Here is a 26,965-nt window from a genome sequence, read left to right on the forward strand (position 1 = left end):
GTTAACAGCTGGTTTTCTCGAGGCAGCACTGTAGCAGGCAGACACCACTCTGGGCTTCAGCAGTGGGAGAACAAGTCTGCAAATCAACCAACACCATTTTTTAGTCAGTGTGTTTAAGCCAGTCTTGCACAGGGTTAGTCAAGCCAACAGCTACAATGCCAGTGGCTCATTACTTCCCACACATCCATTTTCTGCTGAAACCAAAGGGTTATTCTAACCTTAGGGTTAGAATGGAAGATTATTTTCAGGCAAAACTCTGCATGGTGCCGAATCAGTTACAGCCTTGTGCCCAATAGCATCTTCAATGCTGGCCCTGAAAATCAAAATCCATTTTCAGGATGCACACTATGTCATCTACTTGGCTGCAGCAAGGATACTTACACATTGATTGGATTTCTCCATGATGTGAGCTTTAGGGCATATGGAAGCAGAGAAGGAGGGAAATGACAGTGATGGTGAGCAAGGAAGGGAGATGGTGCTTTCAACCAAAGGCAGGGGCATCTTCTCCAGCCCACAGATACAACTGCACACCTTTGTTTTATATTCAAATGCATTTTGTGTATGCATTATAAAACCAAATGAAATATTCTCTGGGCTTAGAGCAGGTTTTCATTTGCGTCACAACTTTACAACACCTAGAAATATATGTTACAAAGCAGCATACTCAGAATAAGGCTAAGATTGTGACGAGAGAACCTGAAAGTAGGAAGGCAGAGTACAAAGACATCTGAAAGAATCCAGCTCCCTTTTCTACACATATTCTACAATAATTAAACATGAACTCTGAGCCCTATGATACTGTTCACACAGGAGCATTCCAGCTGTATGCACAGGCCTGCTGCCCCTTACATGTACCCCCAGCTCTCAGAATCTTGCATTTTTGTCACCATTAGAACCCTGATTCTCCCCAGCTTCACTTCAAAGAGTGTTCACCTCACACCTGGGACGCTTACTGAAGATGCTTAGAGAGAGCTAAGGAGATCTGGTACCACCAAGGACTGCAAAAGCTTCGTTCTGATCAAGCATCTTTTCCAGTAGCTGTTCATTAGGGTTACACAAGAATGGAGATACTGAGAAAGTCTTTCTTGATCCATTTCCAACATTTCTGCAGGCTCACTCTGTCAGAATAATTCACAAAATCCATGCACACTGCATCCATTTAGTGGCAAATAGTTCAGTTAGCACCGACTAACAGGTGCTACAGATAGGTGGTCTTTCCTACATCTCTCTGGTATGTACACAGAGTAGAATACAGGCTAAATTTTGTACTTACAACTGAGGAAAGAAAATACAATTAATATGAAGTCAGAGCTTAGAAAACCTTGTGTGCTATAAAAACAACCATAATACCTAATGTATACAGCCCTCTAAGGAGAAGTTATCAACTTATGCACACAATTACAATGAAAAAGGCAAAGAAAAACAAAAGCCAGTCTCAATAGCTAGGTTCAGTCCAACAAGGAAAAGAAACCAAGAAATACAGACCTCAAGGGATGAGCTACAGGTTTTTGAGGCACGTTACAAATGCATAAATTGACCATGCATCAGTAGCTCATGCACAAACCAGGGACTACATAAGGAACTATCAAAAGGCACAAGGGATTTGGCACAGCAAAAAGGAAACGAGCCGTTACAGTCTGCATTAGCCACTGTCACACTGCTGAATAATGCATCATCTTAAAAGTATTTGGTAAGGTGGTAACTAATCAGCATTATCAAAACAACCCAGCAATTCTTCTGGTCTCTTAATTAGGCTTGCAAAAAAATCCGTATGGTCCTTTACTGTTTACAGACGGGTATTATCCTGGGATTTTGGAAGACATTATTTGCGTGACTCAAAAATAAGCTTGGCTTCATCACTGAATCTCTGTCTTGGCAAGGGATTTCAATTCTGAATTCTCAGGGAAGGAGAACAGTCGTGTGTGTCCCCAGCTCCCATTTCAAGTAAAAGTTCAAAATTAAGAATTTCTTCCTTTCTATATTTCCAGTATCCACCAGATTGTTCAGCCGAAAACACATCAACTTGTCCTTACCCCAGAACCATGATTTAATTTTTGAAAAACAGGCCTCATCCTATTGAGCGCTACCAAACATGCACCTTATCCTTTAGCTCAAATACATTTTGCATGACCTTACATGAATTGCTTAGATAAAAGCCTTTTTTTCTTCTACTTTTGTTATTTTAAAGTGCAGATGCATTTGAGTCATTTTCCCCTTTTGTTTCATATCCTTAAGATCCACAGCTTCAAAGACAAAATGTCAGCATGCAGTCGATTTATGACTGAATTCTTGAAGAGACACTGAAGAATTACCTTGTCAATCACCCCAAGGACTCTGAAGGTCTTCAGTTCCTCGGCAGGGCTCCTTAGGTTCCAAGAGGGCCTTGAACTTAGTGATCCTGGAGGCTAATGGAAGATATCAAAGATTATACATCAATCAGGGTGGTACTTGAAGGAAGACTGCCTGCTGAAGCAAATGCCAGGCCGAAGGAAACTAAATTTATCATAAATCAGAGAGACTGAAGATGAAAGGAGAAGTTTTCTGTTTGTCCTTAGTGGGGGGAAAAAAAAAACAACTTGCAAGTAAATAAAAGTCAAGATAACAGTGAAAACAAAAATTTAAAGAAGAAAAAAGCAATGAATTTTTATATTTTCTATGCTTAATGGAACCCAGCAATTGATTACTTAGTTCTTACCACATAATAATAATCAATCAAAGCCTTACAGGTATTCTGGGTACAAAATAATTCAGAGATCACTGAGGAGGAGAAAGCAAATTAGAGGCTTTTTAAGTCTGAAGAACATAAAATACAGAATTATAAATAGGGCTCTCTTGCTCTCTGGTGGGCTTTATGAAATCCTTTTAATAATAAGGTGCACAACAGAAATGATTCCTAAAGCTGCCTTAGAAAAAGTAGCTAGCTATGTATCATTAATCTAGAAATTAACACCACAGCAAGAAAATTGGTAGGTGCTAATTATCCAAGTAGGTAATATGCTAATATAGATAGATGTTTGTCCATTCTATGTTTTTTAGTTTCTCAGAGCAAACTCAAAGCTTGCATGTCAGAGGGGGAACAACGTTTCAACTGAAAGTCTTTCAGGACAAAGATCAACCTTTTAAGCGTCCCATATACCTCTGGCATGTGAACAAACATTTTCAGCAGTTTCTAGTTGCCAACTGACAGATTCATTAGATCTTCCTCCAAAAATTCAACATGCAACTTCTAGTAGAACCACAGACATGCATCTCTTCCTCACAAACAACGTAACCTCATTTGCAGAGCTGCTGAATGCCAAACTCCTTAATTTAAGGAAAACCTGGCCTCCCCAAGCAGACTTCTACCTGACAAAGGTGCAAAGGAAGAGGAAGGTCATCATTCTGAGGCAATAGTTAACAGCTATGTCACAAAGGAAAATGGTTGGTAAGCTAATATGCTGTGGATGAAATGCTCAACTAACAGGAAAAATCGAAATTTTTTTCCCATGTGATGAGAAACTCCAAGATCCTGAACTAGGCAGAGCAATTTCCTGCTCTCCTATTTTTTCCCCCTCCTTAGTAAGCATCCTTACTGTGCTATCCTTAAAGGCCAAAGCAACTCCTCAAAGCCTTCCCCAAAACTGGGCCCATTCACTCAACAACATTCTCTCCTTCCAAATTCCTTCCTAAAAATCGGTACTTATTTAAGTACTGATTGCCCACAGAATCCAAAAGAAAGGGCCATAAATACATGTTCAAAAAGCTTGGAGAAAAGTGTGCTTTTCTGGGCTCAGTGCTTAGGAGTTTATTAGTTATCTTCAGTTTTTTGTATGGATCTGATAATTGTTTTGTCATGTAAACCCTGCCAAGCAGGAATACCAACAGCAGTTAAGAGAAAACTGCCCAGATTCTGCAATCTAAAACTAAAATCTTTAACAGGAAGAAAAATAAAAAAAGAAAACTCTACATGAACTTTTTTCTCCAAACCTAATTTCGGTTCCACATTCCAGCAAAGTATTTTGAGTATTTATTGCAATTTTTCTGCAATAATGAAATACTTGCTTTGAAACAAAGAGTTGTGCTAACACAGTTTATTCATGACAAGATTTCAAAAGCATTCTAAGGAATACATTTAAAGAAAGAGAGTATTTCCTAATCCTCTAGACTACTATAAAAGATTTTCACTTCTGTCTGCTTGCTATTACATTTTATAACCATTCCTCAATAATCACACTTTTAAAATTTTCTCTTATGAATAACATTTCAACCATTAATTAAGTTCATACATCTCTGCAGAAGTTAACAGTTATCTAATAATGCCATACAATCAGATTTCTGCACCCACCCTGTCCAAAGAGCCAAAAAAACCCAGTATACATATTTTAGGTCCTTCTCTAAAATGTGACCAGCGGTGGCACACTCAGTAAGACTCAGTGTATACACACTGCTTTTTATATGTGTGCTCTACAGTCACTTCTTACCTTAAAGGGATTTATAATCACATCCACAGCTCCCAGCAGGCTCTATATTTTTATCAGTTTTGCTCTTTACAGTACTTTGGTTTCACTGTTTCAAAGTCTAATAGAAGAGCCCAATGATTGGGAGGCATCACATTCTGTTGTGAAGCAGGCTGGAAGCAAACTCTAAATTCCCAGAACAATTCCCAAAACTACAGCAATTAAGCACTCTATGAAACAGCCTGCTTCTCTGAATAGAGTAAAAATCCAAGCTCAGCATCTAGGCAGCAATAAGAAAAATAACTAAAAACCCTCACTCTCATCAAAAAACAGAAGAACAAAAAAAAAAAAAACACAGGAAGGAGGATAACCAAAAAAAAAAAAAAAAAATCAAAGCTTCATTTGGCTTTAGAAATGAGACAAATATTCTGAACAAAGTGTCAGGCTACCTCTGCCTGCAGAAGGCCTCCAGTAGCCTGTCCAAATGCTCAGCATGCTGCTCAGGTACTCCACAATCTTCTCTGTTGTGGTCAGGCCCCTTCTATTTCCAGGCTACACTCTGAGCTGGATTTTTCCAGAGTTAGAATACGCATCACCAGTGCCTCTCCCATCATCACGTTTTACCACATACAAATTTCAAGTGGAAAAGGCTGATGCTGATTGTGATGCTCCTGCAAGAACCCAGCAGTGGCCACTGCTTGCCTTTGGAAAGCTCTGGTTTTGCAAGCTACACAAGGAATACGGCAATAGCCCCTGCCTCAGCTTTGGCATCACTGACAGCAGGTAGAAGAGCAGAGGGAGACAGGAGTACTCCACCAGTCAGGTAAGAGAAAGGGCATTTCATGCTCACCTCATTTAAGGCAAGAGCACTATCCCTAGCCCAGTGACACAAATATCATTTGATGGGAAATCATAGAATATCCTGAGTTGGAAAGGACCCACAAGGATCCAACTCCTGGCCTCGCACAAGGAAGCCCCAAAAACTACACCATGCGTACATCTCAGGCTGGGGGCACCCCAGCATCTATGGTGGGGGCTCCTTGCACCCCTTTACTTGCTGGGATGCAGTGAAATGGTGGAGTCCTGGTCCTTCTCTTGTTGCTCAAAGCAGTCCAAGTGCTCAAGCAGGGATGCCCCTTGCATTGGTCTCTCAAACCTTTCAGAGCACAACTGCTATTCTCCCTGGATTTCCCTCAAATTAGATATTTGATCTTTATTTTCCCCTCTCCATTCCTGCACCCAGAAAGTTCTGCTAATTTACTGCTAATGCTGCCACCTTTGTCACCATAGATCCTCAGGATAAGAGAACTTTCACAAACACCAGAGCAGATCTGCACATCAAAATGCAATCTCCCCCTGCCATTCAGAGGTTTGAATCTGATGATTTCAATAACTGTCTACCTGTAGAAGAGCCAGATCTTCACCTGCAGCAAAGAGACACCTCGTTTTGATGAAGATACACTGGTATGTGCCTCAGGGGTGTGACAATGCTTCCAGCTCTCCTGTCTGGCAAACACCCTGGCTCCTTCCTCTCTCTGCATCAGGAGAAAACCAGGTGGGATTTCTGCCTGCATCTGAACCAGACAGAACCACAGTGTGCTTCAGAAGGCTCTCAGTGAGCATCAGTTGGGGAATGCTGTTTTCCTGATGCTGGGACACACCTTGGATGTGATCCTAGAAGTTGAGACAGAATCTCTTATTTTATGTTAAATTTATATCTCACAGAACTACAGCAGTGCATTTTCTTTATACTTCATGTAATTTTCATGTAGATTTAATGAGAATTTTAGGAAGATATCTTATGGAAACCACAAAGACTGTTTCTTCTGTTTGGGCATCAGGCTTGCATGTACCTCTTGTTACTAAATTGCTTTGAAAATCAAAAATAATTGACATTTTAAAAGACAACTGTTTTCACAATGGTGCAAAAAAAAAACCCCAACTCTGAATATATGAAGTTAGGCGTAAGTAGAATCAGAAGTAATTTCAAAGAGGGGAAAAAACTATGCTTTATAAAAACTACCAAAGTTAGTAGCAGCTGTGCTGGGCTTTGCAGTTGACAGCTATGCAAGACTCAAGCTTTCTGATGGTCAATCCAGTGTGATTCAGAGGCTGTTACTGCAGCTCCCACTCAGGCTTGGAGGTGGCTCCCCAGAGATGCTACTTTTAAAGGGGCATTTTAGAGGAGAAAATGCAGTTCCAGAATCTGCAAAATGACCCAGTGCTGCTCTGCAGCACTTGTCCAAGAGAGGGTCCTTGAGGCTGCTGTGCTGCACCAAAGGAAGAAGAAAAGGACAGCATTTGCTGCAGCTTGTTTTTCCAGAAAGTTCAGGTGCCTGTTTAAAAGCTCCAGAAGCTGTCTCCACATCTCCTACTTTAAGGTTTTTCTCAATGTTTACAAGACACTCAGATGAGTTCCCAGCTCAAGGTCACAGTTATGTCAGTTCCCTATGTTTCTTTTAAGCCCTCCACCCAAACCCTTTCTTTAACAATGCCAAGGATTCTCCAAACATCACCTTCTTGTTCCTCTCTTCACCACTTGAACTTGCAAGCAGCAGGGTGGTTGCTAAGGATGCTATCCTTGAGAGCTACACGGCTGAAAAGTGAAAAGTAGTTGTTCTTCATTTGGTTTCCATGACAAAGACAATTTTGTTTCTCAGCTCTCAAACACCAGACTTTCGCCTCCTTAGGGAAATCTGGTCTTGGAAGAGGTGAAGGTCTGGCATTTCCAGCCATGAAAGAATGGCTCACTTCCTCCTGCCCTGGGCTCCCAGAGGAAAGCCGGCCTCTGAGCTTTACCTCCAGGTGGTGTTCAGCTGGGGGCACATTTAGTGGGCACAGCCTTTTGAGACTGCTGCAGGTGGCACAGCACATGGCTGGCATCCCAAGCCTTTGGCAGATCTGACGGGCTGAGAAGTGCAGGACAACAACTGAGCCTGCATTCTTGAGCTTCCCTTCCCTTGCTGGACACATCTCTGGCCTGCTGGAGGAGAAGGAAGTAAAATTCCTTATGTGAGAAGGACAGGTCAGCCTAGTTCTGATGCTGATGCCCATGATTGCTCCTTTTAAGGGCACAGGAGGAAACGCAAAACCACCTAAAGCAGACAGGGGTGGCAAAGCAGCTCTGCCCTGTGCCACCAGGTCATGAACAAGAGCACTTTGCCTTAAATGCCTATGCCCACTTACTAGCCAGACCTCTTCCTCCAAGGTGCAAATGGTCTCAGCACCCCCCCTGCATTGAACCATGCTTTCCATAACAAAACTGCACTCTGCCAGTCCTAATAGGGGCCCAGGTACTGCACTAACCAAGACCATCATGGATTTAATGTCTTTAGGAGAAGGACACAAAGTATCTGCAAGTTGCCACTTGTCACTGTCCATACGGGATGGGATAAATTCATGCAAACTCCAGTATAAACTATCTTGGGCAGTAAAAATAACAAGCAGTAACTAAGGTGCAAGAATTCCAGTCTGCTCAGCAACCAATGTGCAGGAACAATCACATTGCTCATTTTCCTTAAGACATTAAATAGAAGCACAGAGCATGCCAGTTCTTTGTGGTCCCTACTGCTATCCTCACAATAATTTTGGGAGTTAAGTCATTCTAGCAGGTAGCTTTCAGCTATGAAGAAGAGACAAGCTGTTCCTCACCACAACCATCAGGACCCATAAGCACCATCTGCCCTCCATATCACCAAAATCTAAAGTTCTAAGATAGAGGTAAAATTTATACATTATGAAGAGAAGCAAATAAAGGACATTAAAATACGTGTACAAACTTGGGAAAAAACCCCAAGGTTAAATCATGGCTGCATGGCCCCTTTTTATAAACAGGAGAATCAGTCAGGTGCAACACTTGAACAAAACAAGATTTGCCATAATTTGTCAATTTTGAGTTTCAACACAGAAGGAGAATGGTTTTTTATTATATCTGCTTTTTTTCCTTGTCTTATCCCAATTAAATCTGCTTTTCTTTGGGTCTGCAAAGAAGGCATGTGTCTTATTCAGTACAGCATAAAAGAGGAAATACTTTACCTCTCAAGTTCACACAGAAAAGTGCAACCTATTTCTTCCTCCTTCCCAACCACAGTTAGTTTTTAAACTTATAAAAAGGCAAAAATAGGTTGTTCGTGGATTTTTTTCTCTTGTTCTTCAGTTTCCAAACACACTGAGGATTCCATTCAATATAGTTTCTTCCCCATTTTCAGGGGTGTTTGACCCAAAGAATGAATACCTAGTAGGAGTTCGTATCTGTCCAAAATATTAAATTGTTCAAAGTACAGTTCATAGCAACAGCAAGACTCCAAGTCTCACAAAATATATCCCATTTGGAACATCCTCAAAATTGTACTTGTGGGCTCTCAACATGAAAAAATCTACCCTTAAAAAATCAGTGTCTTTGCTTTTTAAATTTACTTATTAGGTAGACAGCTTTTAGAAGGCTTCTGATTTCTGCAGCAGTTGTCTCCTTAGAGCATTTTTAGATCTGTGCAAAGAAAGACGCAATAATCCCTTTTGTTATCCCTTGATATTAGAGTCGGGAAGTTTGTAGCTTTTATACTTACTGCAATAGGGCAGTCATTGACAATAACACAGTTTAACATGACTGCAGTAAAAGTAGAAACCAAAAAAAAAACCCCAAAGGAACTGTTTAAGGAAGGGCAAGTTAGATATTTATTGAGGGTATCTTAGAACAAGCTTTGTTTGTCTTTTGTACAAGCACAGATAAGCGTATTCTGCTCAAGAAAGTGGAAATTAGCTAAGAAACTTCTCAAAAGTCAAGAAGGAGCTGATCCCACAAGCATATCCAAGAGAGACATTTGAAAGGATCAGGAAGAACTGTTGCTCTATTAAGGACTTGTTCTGTGGAAAATTAATCTGATCCCCTCTACCCTGTGGTCGACTCACTTGTGACGGATGCATCACTACGTGCTAGGCTAAAGAAATCAACAGGTCTCTCACTCCCTACAGGACCGACCAACACTCTCATGGAAAAGTCAAACGAAATGCTACACTCTAGGGTGGTATTTTGCTTTGCCTTTAGATTCTTCAGCATGATGAAAAATGTCATCACCAACCATAAGCAGTAGCAAAGCATGTGAAAACCAAGCACTCCTCGTCACACTATGAAGAATCAGAAAGAAGGGCACCTTAACAGAAACACAACATCAAAATACTCCTCGGGCCTCCCAAAACAGAAATTTTAGACAGCTTTTGAAACTTAAGCTTGAATATGCTTTGCTACTTAATTATACCAAATTCTGAAAAAATTAATTCAGAAAAAAAATCAATGAAAGCCTACCATAGAAACAGATGTATCTTCAGAGGTTTTATGGTAGAGACTGGAAATTTTTTCAGCACGCATAAGATATTCTGCAGTCTTCCTTTTCACTGCTTCTCGACGAGTTGGACTTGATTCACCTCAATGGAGAAAAAAAAGAAGTTATGTTTTCAATAAAGAGAGAGGTACTAAATAATCAAAGCATATGACTTCTTTGATTCTACCTTTTTGATTTCCTTTGGGTTATTCATAATCAAAATTAAAGATATGCATCTTCTAAAACTCCAGTACTATGATCTCAGAGTTCTACAAAAATAACAAATTAAGCCTTGCTATAGACTAAGGTAAATAAAAAGCCTTTCCTAATATTTCTGTGTTTTGGTGTATGTTCCTATGGTAACATAAGCAACAACTGAAACAAACCACTGATCCAAACCCTGTATTCCAAAAAATGCAAAATCAATTAGGAAAGACAGAACAAGATGTTTACAATAAAACCAACAAACTTATTTTTTCCTCAGGTTTTTAGTATGGACTCTCCCAATTATACATCAAGTCTAGAAATGCTATTAAAAGCAAGAAGACAACTGAGGAGATACTAAGAAGTCCTGCTCACAGCTTTTCAATGCTAGACAGTCCTTGCTTCTTGTCTTGGGGTAACATGGGAAGAAAGCAATAAGCACTTGCACCAATACTTTTCAGATGGTTAAATGACCATTGCATTATTTCTGATCCACCCAAACTCCTGGTGAGAGCCACATGATACCACACAAACTCTGAATCCACTCTGAAGCTTGCACTTTGGTTTAAGCATTCACATCCTGAGTGATATATTCCTGTAACAGACTCAACCTGTGATGGCAGCACCCAACCAGTCAATTGCCAAGAAAAGATAAAAGACTGTGAGACGTAATCGTTGTAACAGAGAAATGAGATTATTCTGCTGGAAAAAAGACAGAGACAACTGTCCCAGAAGACTGAAGGACAGCAGACTTGATATGGCCCTGACAGTCTCTCCCAGCCCTAACCGAGGCCATCCAAGACTTGCAGAAACAAAGCCTTGACTGTGACGGGCTCTGCGCTGCCAGGTGCAACCCAGCACCGCTCAAACCGATGCTCAAACAGGGCAAGGAACTGCAAGGGTATCTGCCCAACAGCTACTCCACATGAAAGACAAGGCAAGGAACAGGAGAGGCAATAAATTAAACACACAAATACACAAACCCCACCAACGGCAGATAACAGACATTAACAAAGACTGGAACTCTTGTAAGACACTGATCATCGGGTCATGAAAGGAACACGAGGGTAACCTTGAAGGAGTTCAACCAGAAACTTTGTAACTGATAAAAAATAAAACAAACCAGGATTATTGTGGGTTATCAAGAACAAGTCTCATAAAAAAGGGCAAACTTATTATGGAATTTCTGACAGAGAACTTACTGTGTGAATGCTTGCATTCAGAAATTACTGCGGGAGGTTTTCAGGGGGCAATTGTGGCAATGTGTAAGATATTGTGAGATTTTCAAGGACAGAATTAAAAGTAGGGGTCAAGGTAGATTGTTTTAAAATAGAGACTCCCATTCCTTTCATATCACAGCTAGAGACTACCCAAACACACAGAACCCTTACACCCAGACTCCATCAAAAGTAAGGAGAAGAGACTTTGGGTCTACTCCAAGTTCTGGGGTAAATGATCTCTCGTAAATTTTACTATCCACCCACAGCAGGAGGGAAAAGTGATTGTCCCCTTCTTGGATACAGACACAAGGCTGCCCTGCAAAAACCTTTGTCTAAGTTTGATTTGAGACAGACAGAAATTCAGTGTACTTTCAGCATACAATATTATGGATATTTATCAGTATCTCAGTAATTTCTCTCATTCTAAAGACCTAGGGGAATCTTGGTAAAAACTTCCCTTGATAAGACTGCCATTCTTACTCCCATTTTGGATTTAAAAAAAAAAAACAAAACCAAAAACAAAAACACTCAACTCTTTGAAGCTGAAGTTGGCATTATCAAAAGAGAGTATATACACTGTATTTTTTTTCCAAGTGTGTGTTGCAATTTCCTAAAACACCACTAAGTCTTGCTTTCATCTCTGCAGGCAGTGTTAAAGCACCATCCAGCTTCCTCCTCTGCTGATGCACTGCTGAGCACCCACATTCTCTCAGACACACCAAGTGGCAGCTGCTCAGGGAAAACAAGACATCTGCACAGCAACAATAAACTCTTCAGCCAGCACTGCCTTCAAGCAGGCTGCTACAAAACTGCTAGGTTAGTGTCTAAGGCTATCATAAAAGTCAAGCTTGCTGCTTAATTGTTAGTTATGTGTATCTAGTTTGGATGTTTCTCACTTTTTTCCAATGCTTCAGTAATTTTACAGTAATTAATGCAAAACCAGCTAGGATGTCCCCTTAGAGCTGTCTTTGCTCTCCCTACTTTCACAAGACATTAATTTCAGTTTTCCTTCTACTTTTCCTTCTCAAGTAATTTGTAAAATAACCTTTGCAAACTGTTCCTCTCATCAAAATCTTCAGCCATAAAAAAGGGCGTGGATTCACAATATAACATTCATTCAGCAAGTTCTCACATCATATTTATGGATAAGATCATTAACAGTTCAGTCTCTGAATACTTTAACAGGTGGATGATTGAGAATTAGGTTTATGGAAATAGGATTTTGGCTTTTTATTTTTTGCATTAGTTTAACCAAAAAAATGTAAAACATTCTACTGCAACACAAATTCCCATTTAAACAGCCAATAACTCACTACAATCTGTAAATAAATACAGGATATAAATTTAATAAACAAATAAATGCTACTTTAAAAGCCTCAAACACAGAGAGTAACAATAAAGACCCCATTAAGCTAAAAATAATCTTTAGCATTTATGCCAAATTCGAGGTCATAGAACTGTTCACTTAAAACCAAATAAATCACTAAAACACAGTACTAGAACAAATCCTTGTATCTGACAGATGTCAAAGCTGTGATTCAGACTTCATGGATTTTTTTTAATGCAATGTTACATTTTGCCATGAAATCTTTGTTTTAGTTATGCAAAATGTGCACTTTCAAAAGCATAAATTTTATTTTATAATAAATTAGGAATAATCACTTATTCCTAGTTAAGAACTTTTTATTTAAATATTGTGTGAGCATATTGAGCTCCTATTTCCATCCTGTGGTTAGCCCACAGTAATCTAAAGAGTTATCCCTCTAATTACAATTTAAACTTGAAAGGCATTTTTCTTTAAATGGCAGCAAACAGGAAATGTTTAAACTGTGTCAAAGCCTTTGATGAATCTTTACAACTGCTCATAAAAGATCATCCTGCTTAAAATAATATTGATTTTTCATTTATTTTCCTAGATACTAGAAGATTTATGTTTCATCTGATCAGGATCAAAGCTTCTCCCCCCTCCTGATCACTGGGATTAAATCAGCAATGTCATTTTACACTTTTAAAAACTACACTGCTAAAGCAAGATATAAAAGTGCAGCAAGGCTGATCATAGAGACCTTAGAATAAAAACCCCTCAAGATTCCCCGTCTCTCTCTCTCTCCCTCTGCATTTGCTACAGAGCAGCTGTGCCTCACACAGATTCACATGAATGAAAATATTAAGGCAAGAAACCACCCACTTAGTTTATTTTCCATATGACTTTCCTGTAATTATTTTGTAAACTGTTCACACAACAATATATAAAAACATCTGCAAAAACAGGTAATTAATGTGTCAAGCCAAACTAATGCATTTTTTATGGTGTCCATGCTTCGTCAACTGTAATTATAACTCTTTTTAAGCAAATGATGATGTGTTTGTTGCAATGTGCAAGTGGTTATTTTAGATGCTCTGTTTACTATTACTGCAAACAGAATATAAAAACTCTCCAGCTACTTTGTTGCACATATAAGCCTTCATCCATACACACAAGCACAAGCAGGCTGCTCTCTTATTTTCCAAAGGCTTTGCCTATTTCAAAGAAATAAAAATATCTTAAAATGAAAATTGGCTTTGGAAAGTCCAACCAGGCCACCCGCTGACCAAAGTAACTGCAAGCCAGGACATTAGGACAGCAGCCAATGATTTAAAATTTGTTCTTTAATTTATATTTCTAAAGACAGCTCAGCTACAATATATTTACAAAGATGGATATTCCTAACAACAGTCAAATTATGTTGAGGATTTGACAGAGAAAAACCACAAATATCAGAATAATTGTGCCATTGAGTTCTTCTGTGACTTGTCTGATTGTTTGCCCATAGTGCACTGATTTGAATGGAAAACACAAAGAAGCAGCACTTCCACAATGTACATCAGTGGCATCTGGAAAACCAGCAACATTTTTATTTGTCTTCTGCTCAGAGTCTTCACTCACACTTCACAGTACCTCAGAAGAGGACACTCCTTTGAGAGATCAGCTAACTCAGTGCTGAAGTACTCAGCTCAGTTAACTGCTTATTCACACATCAAATCTTATGCCATTCTATCATACAGGAAAATTACTTATGTTTAGTAGTAACAGCAAAAAGCTATTGAAAGGGGGCCATATTCAACAAACAGACAAATTTAAAAAATTAGGTCAGTAAAGACCATGGACAAAGATCTGCCCTTTTCCCTCAAATAATCTGGGATACTACAAAGAGAACACATCTCAGACGCACAGAAGTGCTCTCAAACTTGCCCTGGTGTGTAACTGTTCTCCTCAAAAGATCCAGGAGGAAGTCATGGTGAAGATCTGTTTCTCTCTGGATGATAAAAATAGCTCTAGTTGCCACTTGCTACCAAGAGATACAAAGAAACCCCAAAAATAATCAGTAAATCACGATATGTAGCACCCACTCAGGAACTCTAGATATCCCTTCCTTTCTTTGTGCCTGACCAGTTCCAAATCATCCCCCTTAAGGTGTTAAGAGGTTTTCTTCAGCAGGAGTTAATGACAGGGCAACAGAGGTGCACTCCCTACCTGAATAGGTGCTTGGCCAGGACACGGATATTTTCACAGAAAAAGTAAGCCCATAAAGTTGGTACTATCTGTCCCAATCCTCTGTGACCTCCTCTTCCTGCTTTTCTCTCAGACTTACTAAAAATACATGTGGGCTGCTTTCCTTTAAAGAAGATATCAGAAGAGATTTGCTCCAGGAAGGAATATCCTCTTGCAGAACAAGCTACAAGGAACTTGTGCGAGACTGCCTGTTGTGCCAGCCCCAAACTCCACGTTCTTAACAATTCAAACAGTAAAACTTTCTCTAAATACTGAAATCTTCAATGAAACATTTATAATTGCCAAATCTAACAGCTATAATACCATTTTTTATTTTTAAAAGTTTCTTTATCTTCTTCACAGTCTTCCTGCACATATCACCCAGCTGGATTGCTGAATTTTTCAAAGAATTGCTCTCTATAAAAATGCAAGGGAGTAAGCCTTAAAAGATTTATTTCTTCTCACAATGAAAAGAGGTTTAGCAGCACCTTCCTTATTAGTGGGTAGCCCAGCTGTTATTTTTGCCTAATTGGTTCAAGAGGACCTCTGTTCTTCTTAGGGCAAACACTTCTTACATCATGTGAAGCAGACTCCTTTGTCCATATTAGCCAAACAAAAGCTCAGGCACAGCATAAGTGACAATGCGACTCATAATCCAGCACAGGTTTCTGATGACTTTGGACACTGTTTTATAACCCCAAAATTTATTTCAGGAAGGGAAAAAGCTGCTGATTTTGGAACGAGTCTCCACCAACTTTCACAGGAGGGTGGGTAACCTTTAATTTTCAAACAATTACTTAAGTGAAATGTGGCAGGTGCTGGGGTAGACAGCTACTGCAGCATCAAGGAAAGAGCTATAGATTTGAGCAGCAGGTGGGGGGTTTGGAATTGTGGGATAAGACCACTGCCTCATCAGCTCTAGTATGCTTTACATCATATTAACAGTGAGCTCCTTTGAGGTGCTGATCAAATTCTGCAGCTGAAAAAAAACCTGTAAATATTAAAAAATAAGACAAAGGTTAAGCCCATTATGATAAAACAGCTTGAAGTGATCTTTTTTCCTCTTTTTTTTTTCTTAACATTTTGAGAGAGCCAAATATTAAGATGCAACACATTTATCAGAACCATTCTTTCTTGCTTTTCTGAAGATTCAGGACAGTACTGCACTCTATCAACCAAGAAGAAAAGCCACTTAAACCTTTCACACTAAAGTACAAATTTATGACAGTGAGTGAACCTACAAATTCTTCTTCCAACTTTCCAGTGTGCTGGTAACTATTATGTCCATATGTTACACACATCATCTTCACTGCAGGTTGCCTGAGACCCTTAGAGATCTACATTTCCTATGAAGTTCCAGTTCTGCATCCTGTAGAAAACCTATGGCTACACACCTGTCATGTAAATGTCTAGGTAAACATCTCTCTAGGGAAAAAAAAAATGTTGGCATATTTGCCAAAGACTACACAGAAGAATGGTGTGGGTGAAATGTGTTTGAGTGACCAGTAAAGCAGAACTCAGTAACACTGAAGATAAGAAATGTAACTTTGCCAGAAATGTTAACCAACAAACATCTGTTCCTAGAGAAACTCTCATGTTAAATCCACAAGGTGGTGGTAGCTTTTCATGTGCATGTACAACTACCTGGAAAAAAAATAAAATTAGTGGTCACCACACCCAGCATTTCAGGGAGGAAAGTTTCAACTTCCCATCTCTCTGCTAATACTTGTAGTCTTTACTGTAAGGCATTTCACCAAAGTAAGACTTAATATGACAAATATTCTGGAACATTCCTCTGTTGAACTACTTCAGAAGGCAATAAACCCTGTAAGTGTTTCAGGACAGAAGGACAAGCAGTGACATTCTAGCACAGAGGAGGGAACAAAATGATGACAGCAGCAGCAAGTCCTCCAACACAAGCACCATGGGAACAGGGGAAGAGCACTGATAGTCAGAGCAAGGAAAGAAGTTACACAGACCACCACCATAGGAGAGAGGAAATCTCCAAGTCCTCTGCACTCCTCCTTCTTGACTAAAAGGACAAGTTCAAATTAGAATTAGCATCCACAAACATTCCTTGCTTCAGAGCAGAGGGAACCCAGGCACACAGACACCTACCCCTTCAAGAAAGAACAGTTTGAAGTAAAGTACTGCAGGGAAAAAAAAAGAAAAAGAAAAAGGTTAAAAAACCCAATAATGAGATTCATAAATCCTGACAGTCTAATACTACTCATATTTATCTATTAATTGCAATTCATATGTATTTTTATATACTACTATGGGAAATTATATTTTTCCCCAAGCAATCACAAAAATCTCTAAAACAGAAGAGCCAGCAGCAGGCCTTGTAGAGATCAAACCTATACTAGTCCTTCTACACAGCTCTGAAGCTAAAGAGGCAATTTTAAGATATTGGAAGAGTTAAGAGGGGAGAGGACAGGAACAGAGAAAAGGAGGGTGTGAAAAGAGAGAAGCTGTAGATGCAAGAACTGTTTGGGAGAGAATCAGAGCACTGATTATTATGCAGCATCATGCCCTTAAACCTATCTATGCAATTTTTCTATTCCAGTTAGTAATTTGCCTCAATTCACCTACAGTGCCTGAGGCATTGAATTCTGCAGCCAGAGACTTCAAATTTCTCACCTGCAGACAGCAGTGGCACTGTAACCTAGATCAGTCTGCCCTGTCTACCCTGCACGCTGCAAGAAGTGTGGCAGCCCTACTGGGTTTTCTGATGGGAGGCAGAAACCCCACACAGCTACAGTCAAAAAAAGATTCCTGCACTTTGCAGCTAAGTGTTGTGGCTAACAACAGCTGAGATAAAAGGCAGTGCAGGCTGGAAGAGATGTCTGTCAAAGAGGCCAGGCACAGGCAGCAACCTGCCAAGGAACTGCTGTGAGGAAAGACTTGAATCTTGGAAAGGTCAGACCACCAAGTCAATGGAGCTAGCTGTGTCCCAAGAGGGAAGAAAAATGAGATTTCTAAGGCTCACCTGGTCACATATTTATTAATTCTTTGACAGCCACATGCCAATTAACCACAGAGTCATCTCTGCATCACACCCTACACACTGGCTTGCAGGTATTGCTACATTTCACTTTCACATATACTGCAAGGCTCTAAGCTCTGCAGCATGCACTAAACCTCAGGCCTTTATCAGCCTCCTGGTGCAGAGAAGTCTTGCAGTTTAAACGGAACTTTGCCTTGAGTGTTTCTTTACATAGCTGAATCTGGCTGCACTTACACAGTAACTATATACATTAACCATACTTTACTGGCACATGCTGTATTTTACTGCTTTGCCACAACGAGGTGTCTAAATCCAGCACTTTCACACAGGGAATGACATCACTCAGAGAAGTCCATCCAGCATCTACCGCACAGTGAAGGATCCTACAGCACTAATCTGCTCTGAAGCTCTGTATGGTCTACAATGGGCTTGCAAGACAACACATTCCAAAAACGAACAGTTCACAGTCCGTACCAGCACGTGTTTCAGCATCACTGACAGCATGGTGAGATAGTACTTTTTTTTTAAACCAACCACAGTATTTCCAACATCCATTCTTAATCCAGCTGCTTATCAACAGATAAGTCCTGTCACACTCTTTTCTTCTGAAGCAGCAGCTGTGATTTCAAGGTTGTATGAAGCACTAGGAGAGAGGGAGCACTTTGTATCATTGTCCAGAAAGCTCTGCCCAAACAGTTCTACAGCCTCCTCATAGTCCAATAGCAAGAAACAGAAATGGTTTTTGGCTCTCTTAGCAGAAACCAGGCCAGGAAGTTTTTACCTTGACTGGTTTCAGCCTCAGTGGAAGTACTGAGCAAATGGACCTGCATGGTTCTACACCATAGGAACACAGAAGCCTAAAATCAGGGTGGGGAGAATTACAGTTCCATCAGTCATCCCATCACCAACTTTCCCTGTGGAGTTCAGCACAGCTTTGTCTGAGGGTTTCCCTGCAGACATCAGCTCATACCGCAATTCACCTTCCCAGAAAATAAATCTGTTGTTTCTTTAAAGACATTGCCACAACCAGACATCTGCTGGATAGCTCAGAAACTGCTAACATCAATGAGGAGCACTACTCAGAGGCCTTCACAAGTGAAAGAAATTCAAAATAGCTACTCTGTGGTAACAGAAGTTGTCTTCATAAGTGCCATTCAACAAACAAGCAAAGGAAGCCAGAAATGCGCTGGTGGAACGCCATGGCTGTTTCCCTTTTCATAAATGTCTTCTTGGCATTCTGTCAAGCATGCTCCTGTTTGCATCCCTGGCTCCATCACAAGTTCAAATCATTGCCCATCATAATCCCAGTAATTAGACACAAGTTGGTTTGTTTTCAGTATATCCAAAAATATCATCTAGTTGTCCAAAGTATTCCCAGCATTTCATTGTATATGCATTTCTGGGTTAAAAGTCAAAGTCATTTTAGCAAGGTTCCAGTAATTTGTGTAAATTTTGTTCCATCTCTGTTTACTGGATAAACATTAAAATAGCCTGGAGCAGTGCTAAACTGACATTCACAACCTGCTTTCAAAGACAGCAGTAGCTTATTCAGAACTTGTAGATCCCTAACACAAAACAGGTACCTGTAAAACAGCTTGTGGCTGCTGACACTCCAGAGGCACCACATACCTCATGCAACAAGGTTCATGCTGCCTAAACTAAATCAATAATCATTCTGACCAGCCACAGCTGCTACACATGTGAAAATAAACATCCCAAAAGTCTGACAGAGTAAATGGATCATCTCCCTTCACATGTTAACCTGCAACATGGACAGAGCAGCAATGAACAGATTTGGTTTCTAAAACACAAGGAAGTGATCCTGTACTTTTCTACATGAATTAGGTTGGTCATGTTGTGCAGCATTCTTGCTTCTTCACATGCCTGAAGTTATTGAAACACAGCAATAAGCAACAGTGTTAACTCTGTTTATTGCACACCTCAGACTGCCCCAATCCATAATGGATATAACTACAGAATAGCTGCAGATGTAAAAAGAGAAGTAGTTTATATAAACAGAACTCCCTTCTTTATTACAAAAAAACTCCGTAATTTCAGCCTCATGATCTGCTTGTTCCTAACATAAACTGTGCCCTATACCAAAGTCAGGGAATGCACTACTTTGCATAAAACAGAGCTAACTTCCAGCTAGAAGTTGGTGGCTTGCTATTGATTAGTGCATTTTTTCCATCACTAGGCCTGAAGCAATGCACTGACCTCAAAGTGCTCTGACATGCTAACAAAACAAAGGAACAGCTGTAATTGTGAGCCAAAGTTTCTATCAGTTAACATACTCAGTGTGCCTTAAAAGGCAGAAAACCTTGAATACTAGGTTTCAGCTCCTAGAGAATTGCTGAACCATCCTACACAACCCCTACACACCTATCTTCCAAAAGCTTCCAAACTCTGCATGCAGCAATGCCCAGAAAAGACAGGAGGATCAGCAGAATTGGTACATATTTAGAAGAAAATGGAAATTATGGCAGCTACTCCCTGTCACTGCAAGCAAGGCAGCTCTGGTATAAACCAAACAGGAAGGCACAAAAGGTGCAGTTCAAGGGCTACACTGCCAGTCCAAAAATTTCATTCTTCCCACTGACAACTGGTTAATATTAAAGACTTGTATGGAGCAGAAGCAGGCCAAACATGTATAACAAGCAGATACCCAGAGTCCAAGGTATACACCCATCTCTGAGCACACAGGCAGCAGTCATTCCCCAAGGGACACAAATTGGGTTTCTTGGCAGGACTATGAAGAGGACATGAAAGGATTTAGTACTAAACTCTGCAAGAGACTAGCAAAGTAAATACCTGTGCACCTTGCCCAGAATAATTAACATCACGGTACATCTGAGAGCACGTGCACACAGCTGAGAACAAAGTCAGGATGGACATTTCTCCACCATACAACACCTGCCTCGCCCAACACTAGTGCCAGCAGCTCTGAGAGCTGGAAAGTCATCAGGAATATAACAAGTGTGCTCAACTGCCTTTAGGGAAGCCACCTAGTCCAAAGTAACCAGCACAGGTCTACAAAGCTGCAGCATCCGACTTTCTCGTACGTGGTGTTGATGAGGCATCCTGGAGCAGCAGATCTTGGCAGAGCCCAAAGGGGTGACTGGTACCAGACTCAGCCTCACTCCTCAGACCCACCCAAGCAGCTCGCAGAGGAGCTCACCAGAGGAAGCGGAGTGTCTCAAATCCCAAGTTCGAAGCACAGAGGATGGGTGGCATTCCTTCCCCCATCTCTGGTACCATCGCCTGATCCCAGGTCTCGGGCAGCAATTCCTATTTCCTTGCCGCCACCTCGTGGCCAAAGCCTGTATTTCCTTATTCTGTATTTTCCGGGGAAAAAGCCACCAGAGGCCACGCGTTCTGCAGCGGCTGTGCAGAGACAACGGCGCTGCACAGGTGTGAAAGGATCGATGAGCGCTGTGCTTCGCTCTCAGCTCTTACAAAGTCTTATTTACACTCAATAGGTGCAAAATAATCCGTGGCAGAAGACCAGAAGCGCTTTGTAATAATTGCACCATCCTTATCTTTTTATTATCTTTTTTTATCCGTGTGAAATGCATAACTAGGGGTGTTTAAATAACTGAAGTGATTAAGTAGAAGGTTTGTGGTTTTTTACAGCAATATACATTAAATTTTCACATATTAATGCTAAACACGCTACCTTCACAAAGCAGCTAACATTAGAAAGTTTTGTTTGGGGTTTTTTTTTGCTTTTTGTACTGTCCTGTAGATTGTGGGATGACACATTTTTAGGAAGACATTTGGATCAGCCCTGTCATCATGAAGAGGGAAACAATGTCTCTCTACCAACTTTCAGAAGCTTCAAAGAGAATGGGACACAAAATGAGCTGGATCTATCCAATCTAGACAATGAACATTCCTTCACAGCCATGCAGGGTAACACAGAGAAATGCAAAAAGGGCTGACTGCTAGGAACCACCCTGTGTACAATTATCCCAAGGGATAAGATGCCACCTAAAATCTCATTCCCATTTACTCCCTTCTCCTGTGCTATACAGATGTAATATCAAGGACTGCAAAGAAAAAGGTGCCAGGGCTGGTTACATGTTTCTTCATCCATCAGGAACACTGACATACACCACACAAGTACCGTCACTAAACATTTATTAGTAACTCCCACTGCACTTGACTGGCATCAAGAAAATCAGACAGAATATCACAATTTTCTAAGACTCCTTGAATTTCTTCCTAGCCTGAAAAGCAGGGATAAGCGAGTGAGAGAAAAGGATTAACAGTTAGCTGAGGCAGATGGAAGAGTGGCTGGTCAACAGCAAAAAGAAAAAAATTCTTGGAAGAAATTTTGGCAAATATAAGTAAGAAGTTCAACCCACTCTGGTTTAACAAGTTTGTATGCATGAGTTGAGCAAGTCACCTACATACAATAAAAGTCTTTCACAACTTTAAAGCAAACATATCACCCCAAGGATTACCATAAATTTCAAAGCCAACATGTTTAACCACTGCCACAACTCAAGAATACACGGTAATTACCACAGCAAAACTGATGCGCAATAGACTGACTTGTTTTCATGCCCTAACAGTTTGAAATTGTTTAATAAAGAAAGCTTTTGAAGTTGAAGTTTGAGCTGTCAGTTCAAAACAGCATCATGGTAGCCTTGCATCATGGCTGGCAGACAGAAGTGTTTATGACAAAATAGGATATCCTTCAGAAGATCACAACTGAATGGCCCACAGGTCTATGAAAAAGTGTACTTGCAAAGAAAGAATAGCTGGGCTCTCCAATAGACGACTGCCAGCACGAAGAATGAAAAACATTTTGACAACACAGGCAAGGAAAGGTAGGATGCTATTAAAAAGCATCAACAAGCAGCAAAGCAGCAACCCTACTGACATCACTGAGACTTGAAAAGAGGTGGATTTACTTTTGCCCAAAAGTATAAGACACTTTAAGCAAAGGCTGTGCACATACCTTGGCTCACACCTCTAGTTATCATCAGTAACCTACCCATTATTTTTTGCCAGGCCCCATTAAATCAGCTCAGCAGGTAACTTCCATTGCTAGAACTGCTCAGAAGGTCTGGACCACTGCTGTGCATCCCACTGGGATGCAGCAAAGGCTTCTTGCTTGTGTGTGTTTGGTACATTTATGTCCAAGTCCAGATCTGGAGCAGCAGAATGCACCTGTGTTGTACACTGTCAAACAAAGGCACAATTCTAATCTCACTCATTTGATCTGTGTGGGACAGAAGCACAATACACAGACCCTGAATTCACTCCAGGAAAGAACAAATCTTTCTCTGTACTTTATAGTTTTAAGTCACTGTTGGACAAAATGCAAATTACATGAGGTTATCACTCGAGATTCTCAAGAGCTAAAGAAAGGAAAATTCTTTCTTCTTTACTGACAAGGTGCAAGGAGGCAGAAACTTGCATGTAGTTGCACCCAGTCTATTAAAAACAGCTTTTGCAGATATATATTGACAGATCAAAGTCTTTTGAAAAGGAAAAAAAAAACCCTGTTCTCCTCTAGCAATGCAAGCATGTAAGTTTCTATGCATCCTTTAGTTAGAAAAGAAGAATAGTTTAGTGGAAGAAGCAAGAGGCTGTGAGACAAGAGCAGTTCTAATCCTGTTGTGATTGGGAAGTTAACCTGAGGCTGCCTCTCCCCATGCGTAAAATGGGGATAATTAATCCTCACTTAACCATGTAAATTAAATAATGTTTCAACAGTGCTGCAAGTGCCACATATTAATTAATGGCTAGGCAATAAAAAGGAAAGAGGCAAAAGTGGGAGCACTTTGCTACTTACCTGCAAGTTGAAGGTTGTGCTGCAATTTTAACAGGAGAGATACTGGGCACTTGGAAGATGAGGCTGTAAATTATCATTCAGTCTTAGAGAGAAAAGTTTCTGTCTCTCTCTCACGTGCACACAGCTATCAAGTACGTGAAAGCCAAGCACATGTAATTCTGCATTTCAGATCACTTCTTTGCAACACAGTAAGCCAATGTTAACTATGAAATGCCATAAACAAACACACATAACCAAGGAGAAGACAAACATCATGAGAAGATCCATACCTTGAACACCTTCCAGAAGCAGATCAACCCCCTTTCTATAAAAGCTCAAGGCAGTTTCATAATCTTCCTCTTCCTCCTTCTTCAAGGCCAGTTTTATTAACTCGCCTGCTTTCTCCAAGTAATCTTGTTTGCCTGGCTTGGATTTTAAGCTTCCAGTAAACAAACCATGGCTTTCCTTTTCTCCTTCGGGTTTGCTCCACTCCTGCTCAGATGCCAGCGTGCTTTGGACTGGGGGTTCAGAAGTAACAAAAAGGCCAGCAGCTCTGCTGGGAGAACTTTGGTTGGATGCCATTCCATCATCTACCTCAGCAAGAGAATCTACATCGACTGTCAGAGAGATCAGGTCGCTGTCACTGGAGAAGCCTGAAAGTCAGAAAGACATCCATTACTCTAGATTGTCATATGCCTTAGGAGCCTTCAAAATTCCTTATTCCATTTAAAAATTTAGCTCTTTTCACTTATGCAGTTTCCTCAGAATGCCCACAGAAACTCCCTGATTGCAGTGTTGTCTCTAAAAAAGTGTTAATACCTATAGAAACATATTTTTTAAATAGTTTATTTAAAAATAGAAAAAATTAGCTACAAACTCTGCAGAACAATCAGTCTTCATTTCACTGCTGGGAATGAAGAGACCAACATCTTCAGGAAATTACAAAACTAAACCTATGTGACTGCTATTAGAAAAGTTAACCAGCAGGAGCCAAACTATTGTTACAAGAAATCCCATCATACTGTTTATAATCAGTAAGGTGAAGCATCCTCAAAACAGTAAATTACAAGTTTGAATTAACACAGAGTTACTGCCAGCTTACACATCATGCACTCAGCTGACATGTAACACACATTCTTCCTTTGTTGCTAACAAGTGGTAAAATAAATCACTTGATGCCCCTTTTATCACTCAAATCTGAGTTAACACACTTTATTTTACATTGCCATAAGTCACTGTACCCTTACTGCATGCTGACCTTCAGTAACTAAACTGCAGGAACTTTTCATGGTTATTTGGGAAGAAACAGCAACAAAGGTATTTTGCATATATACCATTTCATTCAATAAGGATTATCGTCCACAAAAGGCTTTCACTCAATTATGACTTTCTGATTATTTAATTTCCACAAATGTAATGGAACCAACTTCTAGATCTCACCTCCACATTCCGATTGGCTCGTAAGTGTCACATCATCAAGCCCACTCAAATCCTTTCGAACTGAAAAGGAGAATGAGAAAAAAGTTTCTGACATCCATGCATACAACAGATTACAAGTTCCCTTGCCAGCAGAATGAAAAAGCGTGACCCTCCTACAGGTAAAAGTATATCATATGAAACTGCTCTTTGACTGGCTATTAGAGATATCCATTTGTTAACACACCATTAGAATTAGGTATAAGGTTTGCCATTTCTCACTGTTTCCAAGATTTAAAAACAAAACACAGGTCCTTGCTTTGATGGGGGATTATTCAAACCTCACACTTCACCTCATTTCAACAGCAGCACGAGTATAATCCCTATCCCTCTCTGCTCTGACAATTTATGGCTAAGGAGACTTAAAACAAGAAAGTTTTCAAAGCTGGGACCTACACACCAAGTTTAAAAAAAAAAAAAAAACCAACAGCTTTCAGTCTCAAAAACGTTATTCCAGAATAGTACCCTGCATGAGACATATGGAGCAAGCCACAAATTTGGCAGTGCCACCTGGATATCAAGTAGCAGTTTGTTTTATCACCTTGGCACATGTACCTGCTGAGGCAATAAAACAGGCAACACGGTCAAGACATTTAGCTCTTTGCATGCACAGAGAAAGTAAATTCTGAGCTAAAACCTGGTGTCTGTTTTCTCCTATATTGTTGTCAGAGTGAAGAGTTTAACCACATTTCCAGGTAACATATTCTGACTTATTTTCAAAAAGTATGTGGTAGCAGCAAGAAGTTGACTCAAAGGCAACTAACTCAAACTTTCTTTTACATTTTGCAGCTGTAGAGTTATAGGAGTTTACAATTTCTGGAAGAGGAGTAAGAAGGCACTGCAGAAACAGTGCTTTTCTAAAAGCCAGCAGTTCTTTCACATGACTGAGAGGAAAAAGACATGAAGCAGCACAAATTACAAGCCACTCTTTGAAAAGCAAGGGACAGTGATATTTATGACCTAGACTACTTGAAATGAAGGGACAGAGTGCACAGTAGACAATGCTCCTGATCTTCTCATGGAAGGGGCATAAAATGAAGTCTTCAGGCAGAGAGGAAAACTGCCTGTGTAGCCCCCAATCCTACAAGAAAGAAGGAAAACTCACAACAGGAAAGCTGGAGGAAGACAGAAGATTCATTAATTAGCAAAATAATAATGGGTCATTCACCTGCTCAATTTAGGGGTAGCAAAATTTGGGGATAGAGAACTGAGCATTTATTGAACACCATTTAAAGATATCAGGTGATGGAAGCAGATCTGATTGATGGACAAGGAGTGCAGAGAAAAAGCATGAATGGAAAAGCTGGAGGTTTTGGAAAGGTGTTCTGGCCACCTAGATGAGATGAATTAGAGCCCATCCACACAGCAGATTTCACACAGCCTCAAGTTCCCCTTCCTGCAGGCCAAAAAAAACAACATTTGCTCTTGTCCTGTAGCCAACTGGACCAAAAGCTGTATGAACACAGCTAGCACAGAGACTGAGATAATAAACTTTTCTTTAGGTCAGGTTTAGAGCCCGGAGCTGGCACCACACAACATCAAACATGAGGTTTCCAGTCAGTTTACGGGGTAGAAAGCATCTCAAGTGCACAGGCTTATTTCTGGCAACATGTACATGGTAAAACAGAAGGAGAAAGGAAAAAAAGAGAATGAAAAAAAAAATTACTTCCTGATGAAGTCCTCTAAAGAATCTGGTAAGGTAATTGATATAGAAACACTTATGAAGAAAAAGTTGGACATCTGAACATCATCCCACGTACTCAGAGAAAAAGACAAAGTAACTGTCAGGAATACAAGATGAGAATAATAATGCTGAGATTGAACACAAATCTCTGTACTTGTCTCTGCCTTGTGCAATGCCACCAGGTATCTGAAAAGTAAACACAGTTTCCAAAAATTCATGGAAAGCCTGGGTAACCTGGCCTCTTGAAAAGCAGATTCCTACAAAAGGATGGACTGCCAAACTCCTTTTACAAGCAAGATA

General features: G+C 40.2%; 1 protein-coding gene across 1 annotated transcript in view; it reads right to left on the reverse strand.

The window, feature by feature from the left end:
• RPS6KC1 (ribosomal protein S6 kinase C1) overlaps positions 1-26,965 on the reverse strand; it is an 85,012-nt gene that overhangs the window by 37,774 nt on the left and 20,273 nt on the right. Inside the window, exons 6-9 of the mRNA XM_033054949.1 lie at positions 24,946-25,005; positions 23,796-24,158; positions 9,739-9,857; positions 2,313-2,405 (exon numbers count right to left, since the gene is read on the reverse strand). Of these exons, the coding sequence (XP_032910840.1) occupies positions 2,313-2,405; positions 9,739-9,857; positions 23,796-24,158; positions 24,946-25,005 (635 nt within the window). The remainder of the gene's footprint in view (positions 1-2,312; positions 2,406-9,738; positions 9,858-23,795; positions 24,159-24,945; positions 25,006-26,965) is intronic.

Source organism: Catharus ustulatus, chromosome 3, assembly GCF_009819885.2.
Source record: "Catharus ustulatus isolate bCatUst1 chromosome 3, bCatUst1.pri.v2, whole genome shotgun sequence".
In the NCBI taxonomy this organism is placed as follows: Eukaryota; Metazoa; Chordata; class Aves; order Passeriformes; family Turdidae; genus Catharus; species Catharus ustulatus.